The sequence below is a fragment of the Sus scrofa genome, chromosome 9 (assembly GCF_000003025.6).
Source record: "Sus scrofa isolate TJ Tabasco breed Duroc chromosome 9, Sscrofa11.1, whole genome shotgun sequence".
NCBI lineage: Eukaryota > Metazoa > Chordata > Mammalia > Artiodactyla > Suidae > Sus > Sus scrofa.
The window spans coordinates 17,333,528-17,350,525 of NC_010451.4; the positions used below are offsets into that span (position 1 = coordinate 17,333,528).

Sequence of the window (16,998 nt, forward strand, 5' to 3'; positions counted from 1 at the left end):
CCTCACCTGTAAAATGGAGATTACACCTACCTTACAAAATTAGTGTGAGAATTGGTACCAAGCGATTATCAACGAGCCTGGCAGTAGTAAAACCCAATAATGTTAGCGCTGCAGCTGCTAACTTCTCCTTTAGAGCTGTTTTCCATACTTATGAAATGAAAGGGTAAAGACACATTTTCTCCAATGCTCCAACCAGCACTAGATTTGCGAAGGACGAAAGGCCCCGCCCGGCCAGCGGCACACACACTCAGGTCACCTACGCCGACTGCAGTCCTGAAGCCTCCACCTGCGTCGCCGAGCCATGGCGGGCCCAGCGGATGCCTGGCCATTACACAGATAGGGTCTAGACAGAAGGGGGGTGAAACTGAGTGGAATTTCACCAAACACGAATCCACACCACCATCTCTAGAGGCGAAGCCCCGGAATAAAAAGGGGAGGGAGCTAAAGCGGAGAAAGCGCGAGAGAGCGGGGAGGCCGGAAGTGACGCACGGCCACGAGGAACCGGAAATGACCGCAGCACGCCGGAAATTCATTCGTTTCCAAGGCATCGGCTTCAACACAGCTCCAGCCGGGTAGCTGGAGTCGGGACGCTGGAAAGCGACTGGGAGAAGAGGGTACCCGCCGACGGCGGTCGCCGCCACAGCGAGTCGCGGGGAGTAGCAGCCGAAGACGGCGGCCGCCGCACCAGCCATCGCGTGTGGAGGATAAAAGGCCACCACGGCGACCAGTCCAGGGAAAGGGTTAGTCGTAGAGAAGACAGTGACCACCGCTGCAGGGTCTCGACGGGAAGAGTAAGTGAAGATGTCGGCTTCTCCCGCAATGATTCGAGAAGAGTCAGTGAAGACCTGGGTCACCGCCGCAGTGTCTCTCAGGAGAGAGTCAGGAGAGGTGGTAGCCACCGTCCCAGCAACTCTTGGGAGAGAGTAAGGGGAGACCGCAGCAGCGACGTGAGTTTAAGTGAAGTCGGAAGCCACCCCACTAGTGACTCTGGGGGAACCGTCAGAGAAGACCGCGAACTCTGCCTCAGTGGGACTTGGGAGGTGATCAGGGAGGTCCGGGGCCCCCGAACCAGCGACTCCGGGGAGAGAGGCAGTGACGACCGGAGCCATTGCCTCAGCGGCTCCTGGGACGGCGGGAGTGTGGATGGCGGTCGCAGCCTCAGCAGTTCCTGGGAAGGGGTAAGTGAAGACCGCGGCTACGTGGCCAGCGAATCCTCTGCGCTAAGCGTCCGCGAAGACGCCAACCACCGCCGCTTCTGGGACAGAGAAAGTGAAGACGAAGGTTCCCGCTGCCTGGGCACCTGGGAGGGATCGACGCAGGACGGCGGCCCCGGGCCTACAGACGAAGAGGAAGACAGCCGCTGCTGCAGTGGTTCGTGGGTCACAGCAAGCGAAGACCGCCGCAGCAGTAGAGGCCTGGACTCAACTCCTCCCCGGAGTCCAGGGGATCACACCATGCCTGGGGTGTCCGATTCAGGCCCCTCCACCTCCTCCACGGAAACTGCGACCCCATGTGAGTCAGACAACTTCGCTGGTCCTTGTCTGCCACACACCTTTTCTCACTTCAGCCCCACGGGAGCCTTCGCTCCTTCTGGCCATTCCCTTTCTCACCTGCCACCCCTCATGACCCCTAATTGACCTATTTTTAGTGTCCTAAAGCTGTTCACCTGGCCCGCATTCTAACTCACTTCAGCTGTCCTTACTTTCCATCTGCCCCGCATTCTTGAGACTTCTTTCCCAGCTGACATCAACTCTTGTTAAAATTAATGGACCCTTTTAAGTTCCTGGCATCTCTGCAGCATTTGACTCCGTGGATATTATTATATTATATATTGGACTTACCTAATTTTCTTCCTTTGACTCTATTGACTCTCCCTTATCTGTCTATCTTTCTCTCTATCCATCTATCCATTCATTCATGCATGCTGACTTTTCTTCAATCCTCTTCTAAAATGTTGCTTTTTTCCATGGATAGTGCCATCATTGATGCTTTTTTTCTTGTCATGTATCATGACTTCAACCCTACTGAGGACCTCCAATCTGTTATTCATTCGGTAAATGCTTATTGAGCGCCTATTGAAATATGAAATATTTTAATTAATGGAGTATGAAAATATGAAAAATATTGATAACATATATCTGCCTATGTGAGATAAGATGTGCTTTGTGTCAAGGATATGTGAGCAAAGAAGACGAGCACATTCCTTACCTTCTAGTGGGGAAGGTACATACTAAGCAAATAATGATTAATGTGGTGACTATTATAACACTCCTCTGAGTAGAGCGACCTTAGCGCCAGTAGGGGATGAGGTTGAAGATCAGAAAAAGCTGCCTAATAATGAGACTCAGCTAATAATGAGATCTCAACTCCAGATCTCTCCTCAGAGTATTATGAGGCTGCATAGGGTAACTGCCAGAAGTGTTGGCGAGCTCTTTACAAATCATTTTGATGTTGGGGAGCTCCCTGGTGGTCTAGTGGTTAGGATTTGGCACTTTTATGGGCACAGCCTGGGTTCGGTCCCAGGTCTGGGACCTAAGATACCACATCAAGCTACTGCATGCCATGCTCCATCTCCTCTCAAAAAAAAACCCTATCAATTTGAGGTCAAAAATTGTGCCTCTTTGTTTGGTTTAGGAAATGCTTTGATTGAACTATTTACTTCTTCCTTCAACAACTGTCTGTTCATGCTTAGATATCTTTATTGCTTCTGGTTCACAATGCACATCAACATATTTCACAGAACAGTAAGGCTGACAGTGCAGTCTTGATGTTTGGAACATTAAATCATAAAATATAAGACACTAAAATGTTTGAAGTAAAAATTGTGACCCGTCATTCCTTTCTTAGTGTAGGACATATGAAAAATTTATGAAAAACTTGATATGAAAAATATGAAAATATGAAAAATATTGATAACATGTATCTGCTTATGTGAGATAAGATTCTGGTAAAGCCTTTTCCCTGGAGAGTGGGCCTTTTTTACAGTGGGCCTTTTTTACATTGGGCATATTTCAAAATGGCTACTTCTCTACTTTACCAAAAACATGAAGTGATTTTTCTTGATTTTTCACTGTGATAACTTGGTGGGGTTTTGAAGTAAAAAATCTATGAAAATGAGGGGGCATCCTAAGACCATGGCCTGAGGAATTTTTCACTCAGGCCAGTAAATACCCAGCCCCTAGCAGTTTATCAAAATCACCATTTAAGTGTTTCTAGAAATTTATGGTTCCTGTGGCTTCTGCTCCAGATAAGCTGAACTTGATTGTGTTTCTCTGTATTTGCCTGTCTGTTCCATTTCAGGGTGACTGTTTGCCCTGAGACCTTAATTCTCTGATGAATCTAAGAAAGCTGTTTTCAGTTTGTTCAGCTTTTTGCCTCTATGTATGGGGGTGATAACTTCCATGCTCTTTACATACTGAAGAGCTAAAATCAAAGTCTGATTTTTTTTTTAGGGCCACACCTGCAGCATATGGAAGTTCTTGGCCTAGCGGGTCAAATCAGAGCTGTAGCTGCTGGCCTAAGCTATAGCCACAGCAATGCGGGATCCAAGCTGAGTCTTGACCTACACCACAGCTCACGGCAACACTGGATCCTGAACTCACTGAGTGAGATCAGGGATCAAACCCAATCCTCATGGATGCTGGTCCGGTTCGTTACTGCTGATCCACAATGGGAACCCTTGAAGTCTGATTAAGATATTAGTCACAAACATCTCGGCAGTAAATTATTTGGAAAGCCAAAGTGATTTTGTGTTTTCAGTTCAGTTGTTGCTTTAGTCTTTTTTTTAGTTTTGTAATGTATTTTAAGCAGTTGGATTTTTGTCAGTAGGTGCCAGGAAGAAGGTGCATTTTGGTAGTATACATGATGCAGTCCGAGCTGGAGATGTAAAGCAGCTTTCAGAAATAGTAGAACGTGGTGCCAGCATTAATGAAGTTGATGTTCTTCATAAATTTACCCCTTTACATTGGGCTGCGCATTCTGGAAGTTTGGAGGTAAGAAACTATATAAATTATTAAACTGAGATTAAGTCTGGAGCTGTTAGAAGTTTTGTAAATTTAGCAAACAGAACTAAGTCCTTAGGCTAGGCACTGCAAATATTTTTCTTTTCAATTCAGTCTAACATTTGGGTGTTTTGGTTACTATAGTTTTGTAATCAATTATCCTATAACTTGGTGGCATAAAATAACTTTTTTTTGGCTGCTCTCATGGCACATGGAAGTTCCTGAGCTAGGGATTGAACCTGTGCCAGAGCAGCAACCCCAGCTGCTGTAGTGACAATGCCAGATCCCTAACTCACTGTGTCACAAGGAAACTCCTATAATAACCATTTATTTATGTCCAGGAGTGAATCAGCAATTTGGATTTCAGGGACAGGTAGTCTCTGCTCCATTATATCTGGGCTTCAGTTAGAAGTTTTCAAAAGCTGGGGCTGGAATCTTCTGAGTGCTTGTTCATGCAGACGTATGGTGATAAATGCTGGCTATAGGCTGAGCACCTTAATGGCTTGCCATGTGGGCCTTTTTGTGAAGTCTCTACACCTGTGCTAGTTTGTGCTTCCTCACAGTGTAGTGGCCAGGTTCCAAAGGCAAGCATGGAGGGTAACTTACAGAGAATAACATAATACATTCCTGGCTCTATCAAATCCTAATGTTTTTGCTGTAGTTGTTTCAGATTTTTCAAAAGGAAATATGGACTTCAAATGTATCTGTGATATTCTGAGCACCCCTTCCAGCTATCATTTCCCTCCTTCCAACTCCAGAGATAACTATTACTCTGAATTTGGTGTTTATTATTACTTTCTATATCTTATGCTGCATTATATATGATTATCACTGTTCTAAATGAAATATAAATGTCATCATATTTTGTGTATCATTCAGTGGCTTTTTTTTTCCAACAGCGTGTCTTTGAGTTTTAACCACGTGGTTACATATATGCACTCTAATTCATTTCTTTCAGCCATGTTGTAATATGCTATTCTTAGGTGAATATCAGAATTTATTCCTTTCTTTTTTTCTTTTTCTTTTCTTTTTTCTTTTAGGGCCACACCCGCATCATATTGAGGTTCCCAGGCTAGGGATCAAATCAGAGCTACAGCTGCTGGCCTACATCACAGCCAAAGCAACAGAAGATCCTAGCCACGTCTGTGACCTACAGCACAGCTCACGGCAATGCCAGATCCTTAACCCAGTGAACAAAGCCAGGGATTGAACCCGCAACCTCATGGTTCTTAGTTGGATTTGTTTCTGCTGCGCCAGGATGGGAACTACCAGAATTTATTCATTTTTTGATTGATGAATATTTCATTGGTTTCAGTAGTGTGGGAAGTGCTTAGTGAGTATTTTATGCACAACTTCTAATTCTTGGGCTGTGTACAAAAGCTAGATGAAATTTTTCTTATGATTCATGGTTGCGTGTGGGGAGCTTATTTTAGCTATTACATTTCCCCAGCCTGTAGGGCTGCAATAGGTCTATTCACTATGTGTCTCTCTTTTTGCCCCTGCTGCACAAACAAAAACTGCTTTCTGTGAATATAAATTTCTTGTTTAGGCTTCTCTGCATCTTGGAACCAAATCTGGTTCAAAGAATCTCTCTCCACCAGTCTGTGTGCCCCATTTGAAATGTAGGGATTTTTGCTTTGGTCTGTTTGTGGCTTTCTTTTCACCTGGGAGAAGTGTGTCTTAATGGGTCTTTCTGTGCTTGCAGCCGTGCATGGCTATTTTCTCTTTGGTTTTCTCCCACATCCCTGTTTGATCTACACATTGGCAGCTTTCCCATCTGTTTGGTGGTTTCACATGTCTCCAAGTTTCATCAAGTTGGGGTTTTCTTGTCCTTTAAAAAAAAAAAAGATTTTGAAGCGAGGAGGAAATACTGATTTTACTCTGCCACTTTCAAATAGGATTGGACTTCTTTCTATATCATTTATTTCCTCTCTTTCCTGGGATCCTTTCAGCTTCTCTGGTACTCTCATTTAGTCTCTTTGGTTAACCTACTCTGCCTTCCCTAAAATTAGTGTTATTCTTTTTTGTTTTTTTCTTTTTAGGCCACGCCTGTAGCACATGGAAGTTCCTGGGCTAGGGGTCGAATCAGAGCTATAGCTGCTGGCCTATGTCACAGCCATGGCAACACCTGCTCGGAGCCACATCTGTGACCTACCCTGCAGCTCAGAGTAATGCCAGATCCTAAACCCACCAAGCAAGGCCAGGAATTGAACCTGTATCCTCTCGGAGACAACATCCGGATTTTCACCTGCTGAACCACAACAGGAACTCCAAATTAGTGCTACTCTTTATGCTTCTGCTAGTGGCCTTCTCTCTCACTTTACACACTCTCCCCAGGCCATTTTTAAATTTCCTTGGCTTTATCACTTCTACATAATAATTCATTGATTTGCTTTCCCTCCAGAATTTGAATTCTGGCTTATGCATCTAGTGCTTATCCATAGCTCATGCATATCTGACCTACATCTCAAATTCAACTGGTCTGAAACTAAATTGTTATTCTTTTCCCTTCCTTTCTTAGATTTCTAGGCTAATGTCCTTGGCATCATTATTGAGTTGTCTCAGTGTTTTGCAGAGGGTGTCAGCATTTGTCTAGATGAAGTTCACTTCATGATGCACACTGATGTAGTGAGAGCTGATCACTCGGTTGGTTCTGTTCCATTTTTGTCTCTCAGATTTGTCCTCTCCATCCTCATTTCCAGTCCTCCGCTGCCTTAGATCTACTTGATTTCCTTGTTTTCTGTCTTGTCTACCTTTAGTTCATAACCAACACGCATAATTACTGTGTTAAAATATAAATCTGATCTTGCTTAAGTCCATATGGTGACTTTTTCTACCCTGTAGGGTAAAGTTGAAATTGTTTAATATAGTAGACTTGTCTTTCCAGCCTCATCTCCCATCATACTTGTTTTATGCTGCTGTATTGGTGGCTACTGTCATTTCCCAAACTACTGTTTCATATTATCATAGACTTTGTACATGCATTTCATCTTCCTAGTCTCACCTTTTCCTTGTGGTTAGCTGGTTGAAATCCAGGTCAGGTAGCACCTACTTGGCAGAGCCTTCTGGGGTTCCCCCCTCAATATCTTTCAACTAGCAACTTTTTCTTCAATTTTATACATATTTTAAAATTGTGTTTATCACATTGAATTGTATCCTCTATTAGATTTTGAACTCTTTGAAGGTACAATTTAGGTTTTATTTATCTTTTTTTCCCCACAGCATCTAGCACAGTGTCTGGAATATTGGAATAACATTGCGGATTCTCAACAAATGTTTGTTGTATTGTTGAATTAAGTTTATGTTCTAGTGTCTAGCACAGTGCATGGCGGACGTTCAAGAAATGTTTGCTGAATTTGAGCAAAAATAAGTCTAAATCAGAAGGTTTTGGTGCTTTTCTACTTTCTCATTTAAGGATCATTCTCTTTTGAGTATTGCATTAATATCCTTACATTTTGTTATCCTTTCTGAAATTTCTTAAGACTTGTGGTACTTTGATAGTATAAAATAATCACGAAATTGAAGTTCTCTTGTGATGCAGTGGCTTAAGGATCTGGCATTGTCACTGCAGTGGCTTGGGTTCCCTTGCTCAGGAATTTCCACATGCTGTGGGTGCAGCAGAGAAAAACATCACTAAATTAACAACTGCTGAAAACTATGCTTTATTAGACTTCATTTTTTTTTCTCCTGTTGGATTGTTGCTGAAATATTGGCCACCTCTCTACACCAGTGCCAAATAGAAACACAGAGGCAGAGTTGGAGGAAACAGAAAAAGTAGCTTTCGTTGCCAGGCAAAGAGGGGAACACAGCAGCCTAGTGCCTCAAGGACTGTGACCGCCCCCTTGGAGGAGGTAGTGAAGAGTCTTAGAGTGTTTGAGGAACAGGGCATGATCAGCTCCTGGACATTTTCTTGGTTGGTGGCTAGTGAGGTCATATGGAGTCAGCGTCATCAACCTTCTGGTTCCAACCGGTCTGGGCTTTACGTGCTTGTGGGCAGCACAGAGTTGATTTCTTCCCCCGGTGGGGACTTCAGCAGCTGCAAAACACCTTCAAGGACATGGCTTGGAGTATTATCTATAGTCTTGGAAGAACTGAAAGTCCTCGACTTTGTTGAATGGCTGAATTATTAATACTGTTTTCTTTTTTTCTGTTTTTCTTTTTTCACTCTCTGATAAAATTGGTTCTTTGACTAAAGTTTGTAGAGAAAAAGTCAGGTGGAGGACATGAGTTGGGGAGATCCACTCTGAGAAGGCCTCAAGGGTACTGCTCAGTTACGAGAGGAAATATGAAAATATTGAGCGAGGCCAGGGATTGAACCTGCAACCTCATTGTTCCTAGTCAGATTTGTTTCCCCTGTGCCACGACGGGAACTCCTGTTAAACAAATTCTTTAAAAAATCATTTCTTTTAGTTCTCTAAAGGGCCGCTCCTGCAGCATATGGAGGTTTTCAGGCTAGGGGTTTAATCGGAGCTGTAGCCACTGGCCTACGCCAGAGCCGCAGCAATGTGGGATCCGAGCCGTGTCTGTGACCACAGCTCACGGCAACGCCGGATCCTGAACCCACTGAACAAGGCCAAGGATCGAACCTGTAACCTCATGTTTCCTAGTCGGATTCGTTAACCACTGAGCCACGACGGGAACTCCAATCTCTTTAAGTGGTTGTTTTTGACAACTCTGTCTAGCTTTATCATTATTTCTTGGGGGCGATTTGCCAGGTTCCTCACTTAGCCACTCTTGAAGTCCTGCTGATCGGTCAATTGTTTTTCAACAAACACGCAATGCAGTCCAATGGTGAACAGTATTTTTATTAAATGGAGCTGGCACCAGCTGGATAGTCACATGTAAGAAAACGAACCTCAACTCATAATTGATATCATATGTAAAAATGTACTGAAAACAGGTCTTGGACAAGTGTAAAACTTAAAAAATTTCTAAAAAATATATATGAAAATATCTTTCTTTTTTTATGATTTTCTTCCATTATAGCTGGTTTACACTGTTCTGTCAATTTTCTCCTGTACAGCAAGGTGACCCAGTTACATGTACATGTATACATTCTTTTTTCTCACATTATCATGCTCCATGATAAAGTGACTAGATATAGTCCCCAGGGCTATACAGCAGGGTCTCCTTGCTTATCCGTTCCAAAGGCAATAGTTTGCGTCTGTTAAGCCCAAGCTTCCAATCCATCCCACTCCCTCCCCCTTGACAACCGCAAATCTATTCTTAATGTCTATGATTTTCTTTCCTGTGGAAAGGTTAATTTCTGCCATATATTAGATTCCAGATATAAGTGATATCCTATGGTATTTGTTTTTCTCTTTCTGACTTCACCTAGTATGTCTCTAGTTCCAACCATGTTGCTCTGAATGGCATTGTTTTGTTCTTTTTTATGGCTGAGTAGTATTCCATTGCATATATATACCACATCTTCTTAATCCAATCATCTGTCAATGGACATTTACGTTGTTTTGATGTCTTGGCTATTGTGCATAGTGCTGCAATGAACATGTGGGTGCATGCGTCTTTTTCAAGGAAAGTTTTGTCTGGATATATGCCCATGAGTGGGGTTGCTGGGTCATATGGTAGTTATCTGTATATAGTTTCCTCCATACTGTTTTCCATAGTGGTTGTACCAGTTTACATTCCCACCAGCAGTGCAGGAGGGTTCTCTTTTCTCCACACCCTCTCCAGCACTTGTTATTTGTGGACTTATTAATGGTGGCCATTCTGACTAGTATGAGGTGGTGCCTAAGATTTGTATTTCTCTAATAATCAGTGATGCTGAGCATTTTTTCATGTGTCTGTTGGCCATCTGTATATCTTCTTTGGAGAAATGTCTACTTAGGTCTTTTGCCCATTTTTCAATTGGGTTGTTGGCTTTTTTTGCTGTTGAGTTGTATAAGATGTTTGTATATTTGAGAGATGAAACCCTTGCCAGTTGCATTGTTTGAAATTATTTTCTGCCATTCTGTAAGTTGTCTTTTTTTTTTTTTTTTTTTTTAATGGTTTCCTTTGCTGTGCAAAAGCTTGTCAGTTTGATTGGGTCCCATTGGTTCATTTTTGCTTTTATTTTTGTTGCTTTGGAAGACTGACCTGAGAAAACATTTGTAAGGTTGATGTCAGAGAAAGTTTTGCCTATGTTCTCTTCTAGGAGTTTAATGGTGTCTTGTCTTACATTTAAGTCTTTAAGCCATTTTGAGTTTATTTTTGTGCATGGTGTGAGGGTGTGTTCCGGTTTCATTGATTTACATGCAGCTGTCCAGTTTTCCCAGCACCACTTGCTGAAAAGACTATCTTTTCCCCCTTTTATATTCTTGCCTCCTTTGTCAAAGATTAATTGACCGTATGTGTCTGGGTTTACTTCTGGGTTCTCTGTTCTGTTCCATTGGTCTGTATGTCTGTTTTGGAACCAGTACCACGCTGTCTTGTTTACTGTAGCTTTGTAATATTCCCTGAAGTCTGGGAGAGTTATGCCTCCTGCTTGGTTTTTGTTCCTCAGGATTGCTTTGGCAATTCTGGGTCTTTTGGGGTTCCATGTAAATTTGGATTGTTTGTTGTAGTTCTGTGCAAAATGTCCTGGGTAATTTGATAGGGATTGCATTAAATCTGTAGATGGCTTTGGATAGGATGGCCATTTTTACGCTATTAATTCTAACTCAGGAGCGTGGAATATCTTTCCATTTCTTTGAGTCCTCTTTAATTTCCTTGATTAATGCTGTATAGTTCTCAGCATGTTAAGTCTTTTGCCTCCTTGGTCAGGTTTATTCGCAGTATTTGATTTTTTGGGGTACGATTTTAAAAGGGATTGTATTTTTGTATTCCTTTTCTAGTATTTCCATTGTTAGTATACAGAAATGCGACTGATTTCTGAATGTTAATCTTATATCCTGTTACTTTGCTGAATTTGTTGATCAGTTCAAGTAGTTTTGGGGTTGAGTCCTTAGGGTTTTCTATATATAGTATTATGTCATCTGCATGCAGTGACAATTTTACCTCTTCTCTTCCAATTTGGATACGTTTTATTTCTTTTGTTTTTGGATTGCTGTGGCTAGGACTTCCAGTACTTTGTTGAATAAAAGTGGTGAGAGTGGGTATCCCTGTCTTGTTGCAGATTTTAGTGGGAAGGCTTTCAGCTTTTCTCCATTGAGTATTGTATTTGCTGTGGGTTAGTCATAAATGGCTTTTATTATGTTAAGGTATGTTCCCTCTATAAGCAGGAAAAAATCTTTCCAAATCATAAATTTGACTAAGAACTTGTTGCTAGAATATATGAGACTCTCACAAATCAATAGTGAAAAAATTAAAAATCCAATTAGAAATGGGCAAATGACTTCAAGTAGATTACCTTAGGTAGTATAGCCATTTTGAAAAAAACTTCTTGAAGGTAGAATCTACAGGCTTGAACATATAAAGACAGTAACACTATATGTAGTGCAGAACTCTAGTACTGTATTATATTGAGACTTAGTTTAATTAAATAAATCTTAAATGCGGAGTTCCCTTTGTGACTCCGCAGATTAAGAACTCAACATAGTTTCTGTGTGGAGGTGGGTTTGATCCCTGGCCTCACTCAGTGAGTTAAGGATCTGGCATTGCTGTGGCTGTGGTATAGACATGCATCTGCAGCTTGGATTCTACCCCTGGCTCAGGAATTTTCATATGATGCAGGTGTGGCTGTAAAAAGAAAAAGAAAATTTTTAAAATTTTAAAAAGCTTAAATGGATATGTATATGACTCCCTCCCTTTTTAAGATATGCTATTTATTTTTTTTTAGAAAGTAGTAGAAAAAAAAAAAAAAAAAAAACAACAAAACGGAGTTCCCATCGTGGCTCAGTGGTTAACGAATCCGACTAGGAACCATGAGGTTGCGGGTTTGATCCTTGTTTAGTGGGTTAACGATCCGGCATTGCTGTGAGCTGTGGTGTAGATCGCAGACGCGGCTTGGATCCTGTGTTGCTGTGGCTCTGGTGTAGGCTGGCAGGTACAGCTCCAATTAGACCCCTGGCCTTGGGAACCTCCATATGCTGCGGAAGCGGCCCAAGAAAAGACAAAAAGACAAAAAAAAAAAAGAAAGTAGTAGAATAACAATATTTTCTCTGATACAGAAGTTTCTGAGCCCATTTAATCTATGGCAGAGTTTGTAAATTAGCAGTCATTCAGTGAATTTGACCACACATGCATTTTGTTTGTCTTGTAAAGTATTAGCTAAATGTAAGATTGGGACCAGTATTTCAGTCATCTCAAAAACTGGCTAGGATTCAGTAGGATTTCACCTTTTGAGCAAGGAATGTGGTCTCCTGTTTGCCCCAGCTCCTACCTCTCCCTATTGTTTACCTAACAGTAAGACCAAATGAGGGTCACCATATCATAATGCCTGTGCTTTTGTTTGGGGTATAGCTGGCCCCCCCATTTACTTACGATGCTTCTCAGGCTGTAGTATTTCATGAGTACAGACTAACCTAAAGATATTAAAATGTTAAAAATGTCTATTAACATGGTTAATGTGTATTTTCTTAATGTAGTGTCTTCATTGGCTCCTCTGGCATGGGGCTGATATCTCACAAGTAACCGGGAGGGGTTGGACAGCAGCTCACATAGCCGCAATCAGGGGACAGGATGCTTGTATGCAGGTAATAATAACTTTGGTTACTTTTTAAAAATTTGGTAAGTTGAATTATTTTGGCATACTCCTATTGGGCTGTTGCCTTTCTTCTAATTAATTTCATAGATTAAGTTCTGTGTTCTAAACAAAAACGTACTGGATTCTAGGACTCATATATTTGGGCACCAACTGTCACTCAAACACATTGTCTAAGAACAGAAATAATTTTATCTCTTAAGTAGTTGGATGTTTGGGTTCTTTTAAGGGATGTCATAGCATGCCTAGATGATCTTCTTTATAGCTTGCCATGCCTAAAATTCCTTTTTTATGTATTTCCTGGCCAGAGTTATACATAAATATGTGGCAGGCTCTAGTTTATTAGAGTAGCTAGATTTAATCAGTGTGGTGAAATGGACTGGAACTTGGAGGAATACAGATTTGTGTATGTGAACTGTCCCTGCCTGTAAGAAGCCTGAGACTATGGAATGACAGAAGCTCTCCCCAGTGAGTTAAAAAACAGTGCAAAGTACAGTCTGTGAATAAGGTTCTCATGAAAAGTATAGACGAGAATTGCAGAACTTACAGGGGAGCCACAAATAGAGGAAATAAAACTTCAGCTAATCCTAAAAGAATGGGTTGATTTGAAAAAGATAAATAGTGGAGTTCTCTTGTGGTGCAGTTGTTTAAGGATCTGGTGTTGTCACTGCTGTGACTCAGGTTTGATCCCTGGCTTAGGAAATTCCATGTGCCGCGGATGTGGCAAAAAAAAAAAAAAAAAAAAAAAAAAGCGAAGAAGCATTGTGGGAAGGGAATGTGGTTTCAGATGCAAATAAAAATAATGATTTTCACTTGTTAAACCGTTTTTTCATAGTCTTCCATGTATCACTTCATTTAATACAACAATCTTATGAGTTCCCGTTCTTGAAGACTAGGAAACAGATTCTGGGAGTTAAGTACTTTGTCTAAAGTGACAAAGTCAAGGTTTGAACCTAGACTTTGTCCTATTAACCTCTATGCTATATATATATATATATATATATTTTTTTTTTTTTTTTTTGGCCACTCCTGCTACATATGGAGGTTCCCAGGCTAGGGGTCCAATCAGAGCCATAGCTACTGGCCTGAACCACAGCCAAAGCAGCGCAGAATCCAAGATGCATCTGTGACCTACACCACAGTTCATGGCAACGCCAGATCCTGAGCAAGTCAGATTTGTTAACCACTGAGTCACAACGGGAACTCCTTTAAGCTATAATTGTATGAGAAGTCTTTTTGTTTTTGTTTTTGTTTTGTTGTTTTTTGGCCATGCTGTGGAATATGGAAGGTGAAGTTCCCAGGCCAAGGATTGAATCTGAGCGGTGGCTGCGACCTATGCTGCAGCTGTAGCAACTCCAGATCCTTAACCTGCTGTGCCACAAGGGAACTCTATGAGAAGTCTTTAAATTGAATAAATGAGATGTGTTCAGGGAATATACCATTATATGAGTTTGATTGAGTGTAGATGGTTTGTTATGTGGAATGTTAATGAACTAAATTTGAAAAAGCCATATTTGTAAAACATCTTAGAAATAAAATAAAGGTTCATTTGTATAGGAGAGTTATCTATGAATAGAGTATGTGCGTGTGCAAATGTACATACACATGGACGTTAACAGGGGAATATGTTGCAGGAAATTATTTAAGCTAGGTATAGCTAGGATCTAAGATGAAGAGTTTGGAAGCAAGAAGACCAGTTAGAGACTCTTGGTATAATCACTAACCATAGAAGGTGAGATTTTTGGTATACAGTTATAAAAAGAAAGAAAATCATTGAAGACATCTTGCAAAGCAGGTATTGACAAAGCATAGTGAGAATGTAAAGTTCTGAGTCAGAATGACAGGTAAGGAGTTCCCATCATGGCGCAGCAGAAACAAATCCAGTTAGGAACCATGAGGTTGCATGTTCGATCCCTGGACTCACTCAGTGGGTTAAGGATGTGGCGTTGCCGTGAGCTGTGGTGTAGGTCACAGATGTGGCTCGGATCTTGTGTGGCTGTGGTGTAGGCTGGCGGCTGTAGCTCCAATTGGGCCCCTGGCCTGGGAACCTCCATATGCTGCAAGTGCAGCCCTAAAAAGCAAAAAAAAAAAAAAAAAAAAAAAAAAAAAAAAAAAAATAATGACAGGTAATTATGGCATTATAGATAGATAGATAGGGACATTTGAGAGGCAGGGGAGATTTAGAAGGAAAGATGCTGAGTTCAATTTGGCACATTGTTGAGGTTCAGGTGCCTATAGGTCGTTCACGTGCAGAAGGGCCAGGCAGTTAAAAGGGTGCTGGAGACAAAGATTTCAGGAGTAAAAAGCGTAAAGAAGAGTGTAGAGTATTGAGGATTGAATGTTGACAAAGATTACTGATGGCAAAGGGAGGAATCAGAGAAATTAGTGAAGAATGCCAAGGAGAAAGAGAGATAGGAGAGCCAAGATCCATTAGGACTGTACAAGTGAAAATAGAAGTTTAAGAAGTTAGGCAGAATATCTGTTCCAGGATAAAACACTTAAGGAAATGCCGGTGAACTAGAGAACTCGCCCTAGGGGAGGATGGCTGTATTTCTATGCAATGACAGGGATGGCACTCAGTTTGCAGGTGGATTTGAAGTTGAGGCAGTGAGGCATTAATTTGAGAAGTAGGCCGCAAAAGGAAGGAGCAAATAAAACAACTTAAGGGGATATCAGGGTCAAATGAAACATTACTTGATGCTTTTTTTCCTTTAAGTATTGGTTTAACTCATTCCCTCTGCCTTGATTGGCCTCTTCCCCAAAGTGACCTCTTCATTCTTAGAGCTTTTGTGAAGCTTTTTGTGTACTATATTGTGTTATTGTTATCTTGTCAGGGACTTCTTTGTATAGTTTATTATCTTTGTCTTTATACATATCCTAATTCCCTAAATTGATATGTCTTCATATACTCTGCAGTGACACAGTAGGCACTCAGTATATGGTTTGTGATGACTATTGGCTAATTTGCTAGTGGGAGTCAGACAGAATGATGGAGACTCTTCTTCCTAAAACACTTGATAAGAATTATGACCAAGTAAACTTTTGCTGAGATACTGGTAGATATAGGCTGGTTACAAAACAAAAAAATGTTGGAGAGAGATAAAACTAAAGAATACTAGCTAATAATTTTTTAAAACAGTTACTCTGTATATTATATAAAGTGGCATGTTATGTATCTGATATAGGAGTTCCCGTCATGGCTCAGCAGAAACAATCCGACTAGCATCCATGAGGATGCAGGCTCAATCCCTGGCCTTACTCAGTGGGTTAAGGATCTGGTGTTGCCATGAGCTGTGGTGTAGGTTGCAGAGGCAGCTGGATCCCGCCTTGCTGTGGCTGTGGTATAGGTTGGCAGCTGCAGCTCCAATTCGACCCCTAGCCTGGAAACTTCCATGTGCTGTGGGTATGGCCCTAAAAAGACCAAAAAAAAAAAAGTCTCTCAAGCATTTTTTTAGGACTAGCTAAATATTTCTCACTTTTTTTTTTTTTTTTAATGTGTCCACAGGTTGTGGAAGTTCCTAGGCTAGGAATTGAATCATCACCATAGCAACGACCATCACCACAGCAGCCACAACCTCAGATCCTTAACCTCCTGAGCCATCAGGGATCTCCAAGAATTTCTTAAACTTTGCATGTAGCACATATGCAAGAACTTATATGATAACTTAGCTATAGTTTAGTAAATGGCTTGCCTTTAAATAATCTGCCTCTGCTTTTATGATTTAACATCTATATTCATATGAGCTCACTTTTCCTTTCTCTTCTTCTAGGCTCTTCTAATCAGTGGAGCAAATCTGGCAGCTCAAGATGATCGTGGATGCACTCCTTTACACCTTGCTGCAACACACGGACATTCTTTCACTTTACAAATAATGCTCCGAAGTGGAGTGGTGAGGGATTCCTGTTAATAAGAGAGAATGTATAACCATATAGATGGACTAACATTTGGTACTCTGGCTATCACTTCCTCACTTTTAAAATCCCTTATATGACTTTGAGCAATTTGATCTCTCTTTAGCTTTTCCATCTTAAAATATGGGAGCAATAATTTAGACAAATCAACAACAACAAAAACACCCAGTTTACTGGTACAAAATATTTTGGAGGCTGTCAGTTTAGAGTTTAATAGGGAAGATTCTGAAGCTTCCAAACATATCTTAACCAGGGATTGTAAGCCTTTCTGAATTGCTGTATTTACCTATGGGTTTTTTTGGTTTGTTTTTTGTTATGTTGGGTTTTTTTTTTTTTTTTTTGGCTCTTATTTCATACACTGATTTAGAAAGTGATTTACATCTCCAGAAATTTCATTTATTGTGATAGTTGTTTTTAATATTACCCGGTGTTGTGGAAAAAAAA

At 41.1% G+C, this 16,998-nt stretch overlaps 1 protein-coding gene across 10 annotated transcripts in view; it reads left to right on the forward strand.

Annotated features, from left to right (window-relative positions):
- ANKRD42 (ankyrin repeat domain 42) overlaps positions 523-16,998 on the forward strand; it is an 82,655-nt gene continuing 66,179 nt past the window's right edge. For 4 of the 10 annotated variants that reach the window (XR_002335560.1, XM_021062581.1, XM_021062583.1 and 1 more), the window contains exons 1-4: positions 524-1,512; positions 3,829-3,992; positions 12,527-12,634; positions 16,413-16,532. Coding sequence is in view for 9 of the 10 variants with exons in the window: in XM_021062581.1 (XP_020918240.1) it covers positions 1,455-1,512; positions 3,829-3,992; positions 12,527-12,634; positions 16,413-16,532 (450 nt within the window). In the remaining variant the exon portion in view is untranslated. Of the gene's footprint in view, positions 1,513-3,825; positions 3,993-12,526; positions 12,635-16,412; positions 16,533-16,998 lie in introns of all 10 variants that reach the window. The other 6 variants (XM_021062582.1, XM_013979196.2, XM_013979195.2 and 3 more) reach the window with 4 other exon arrangements.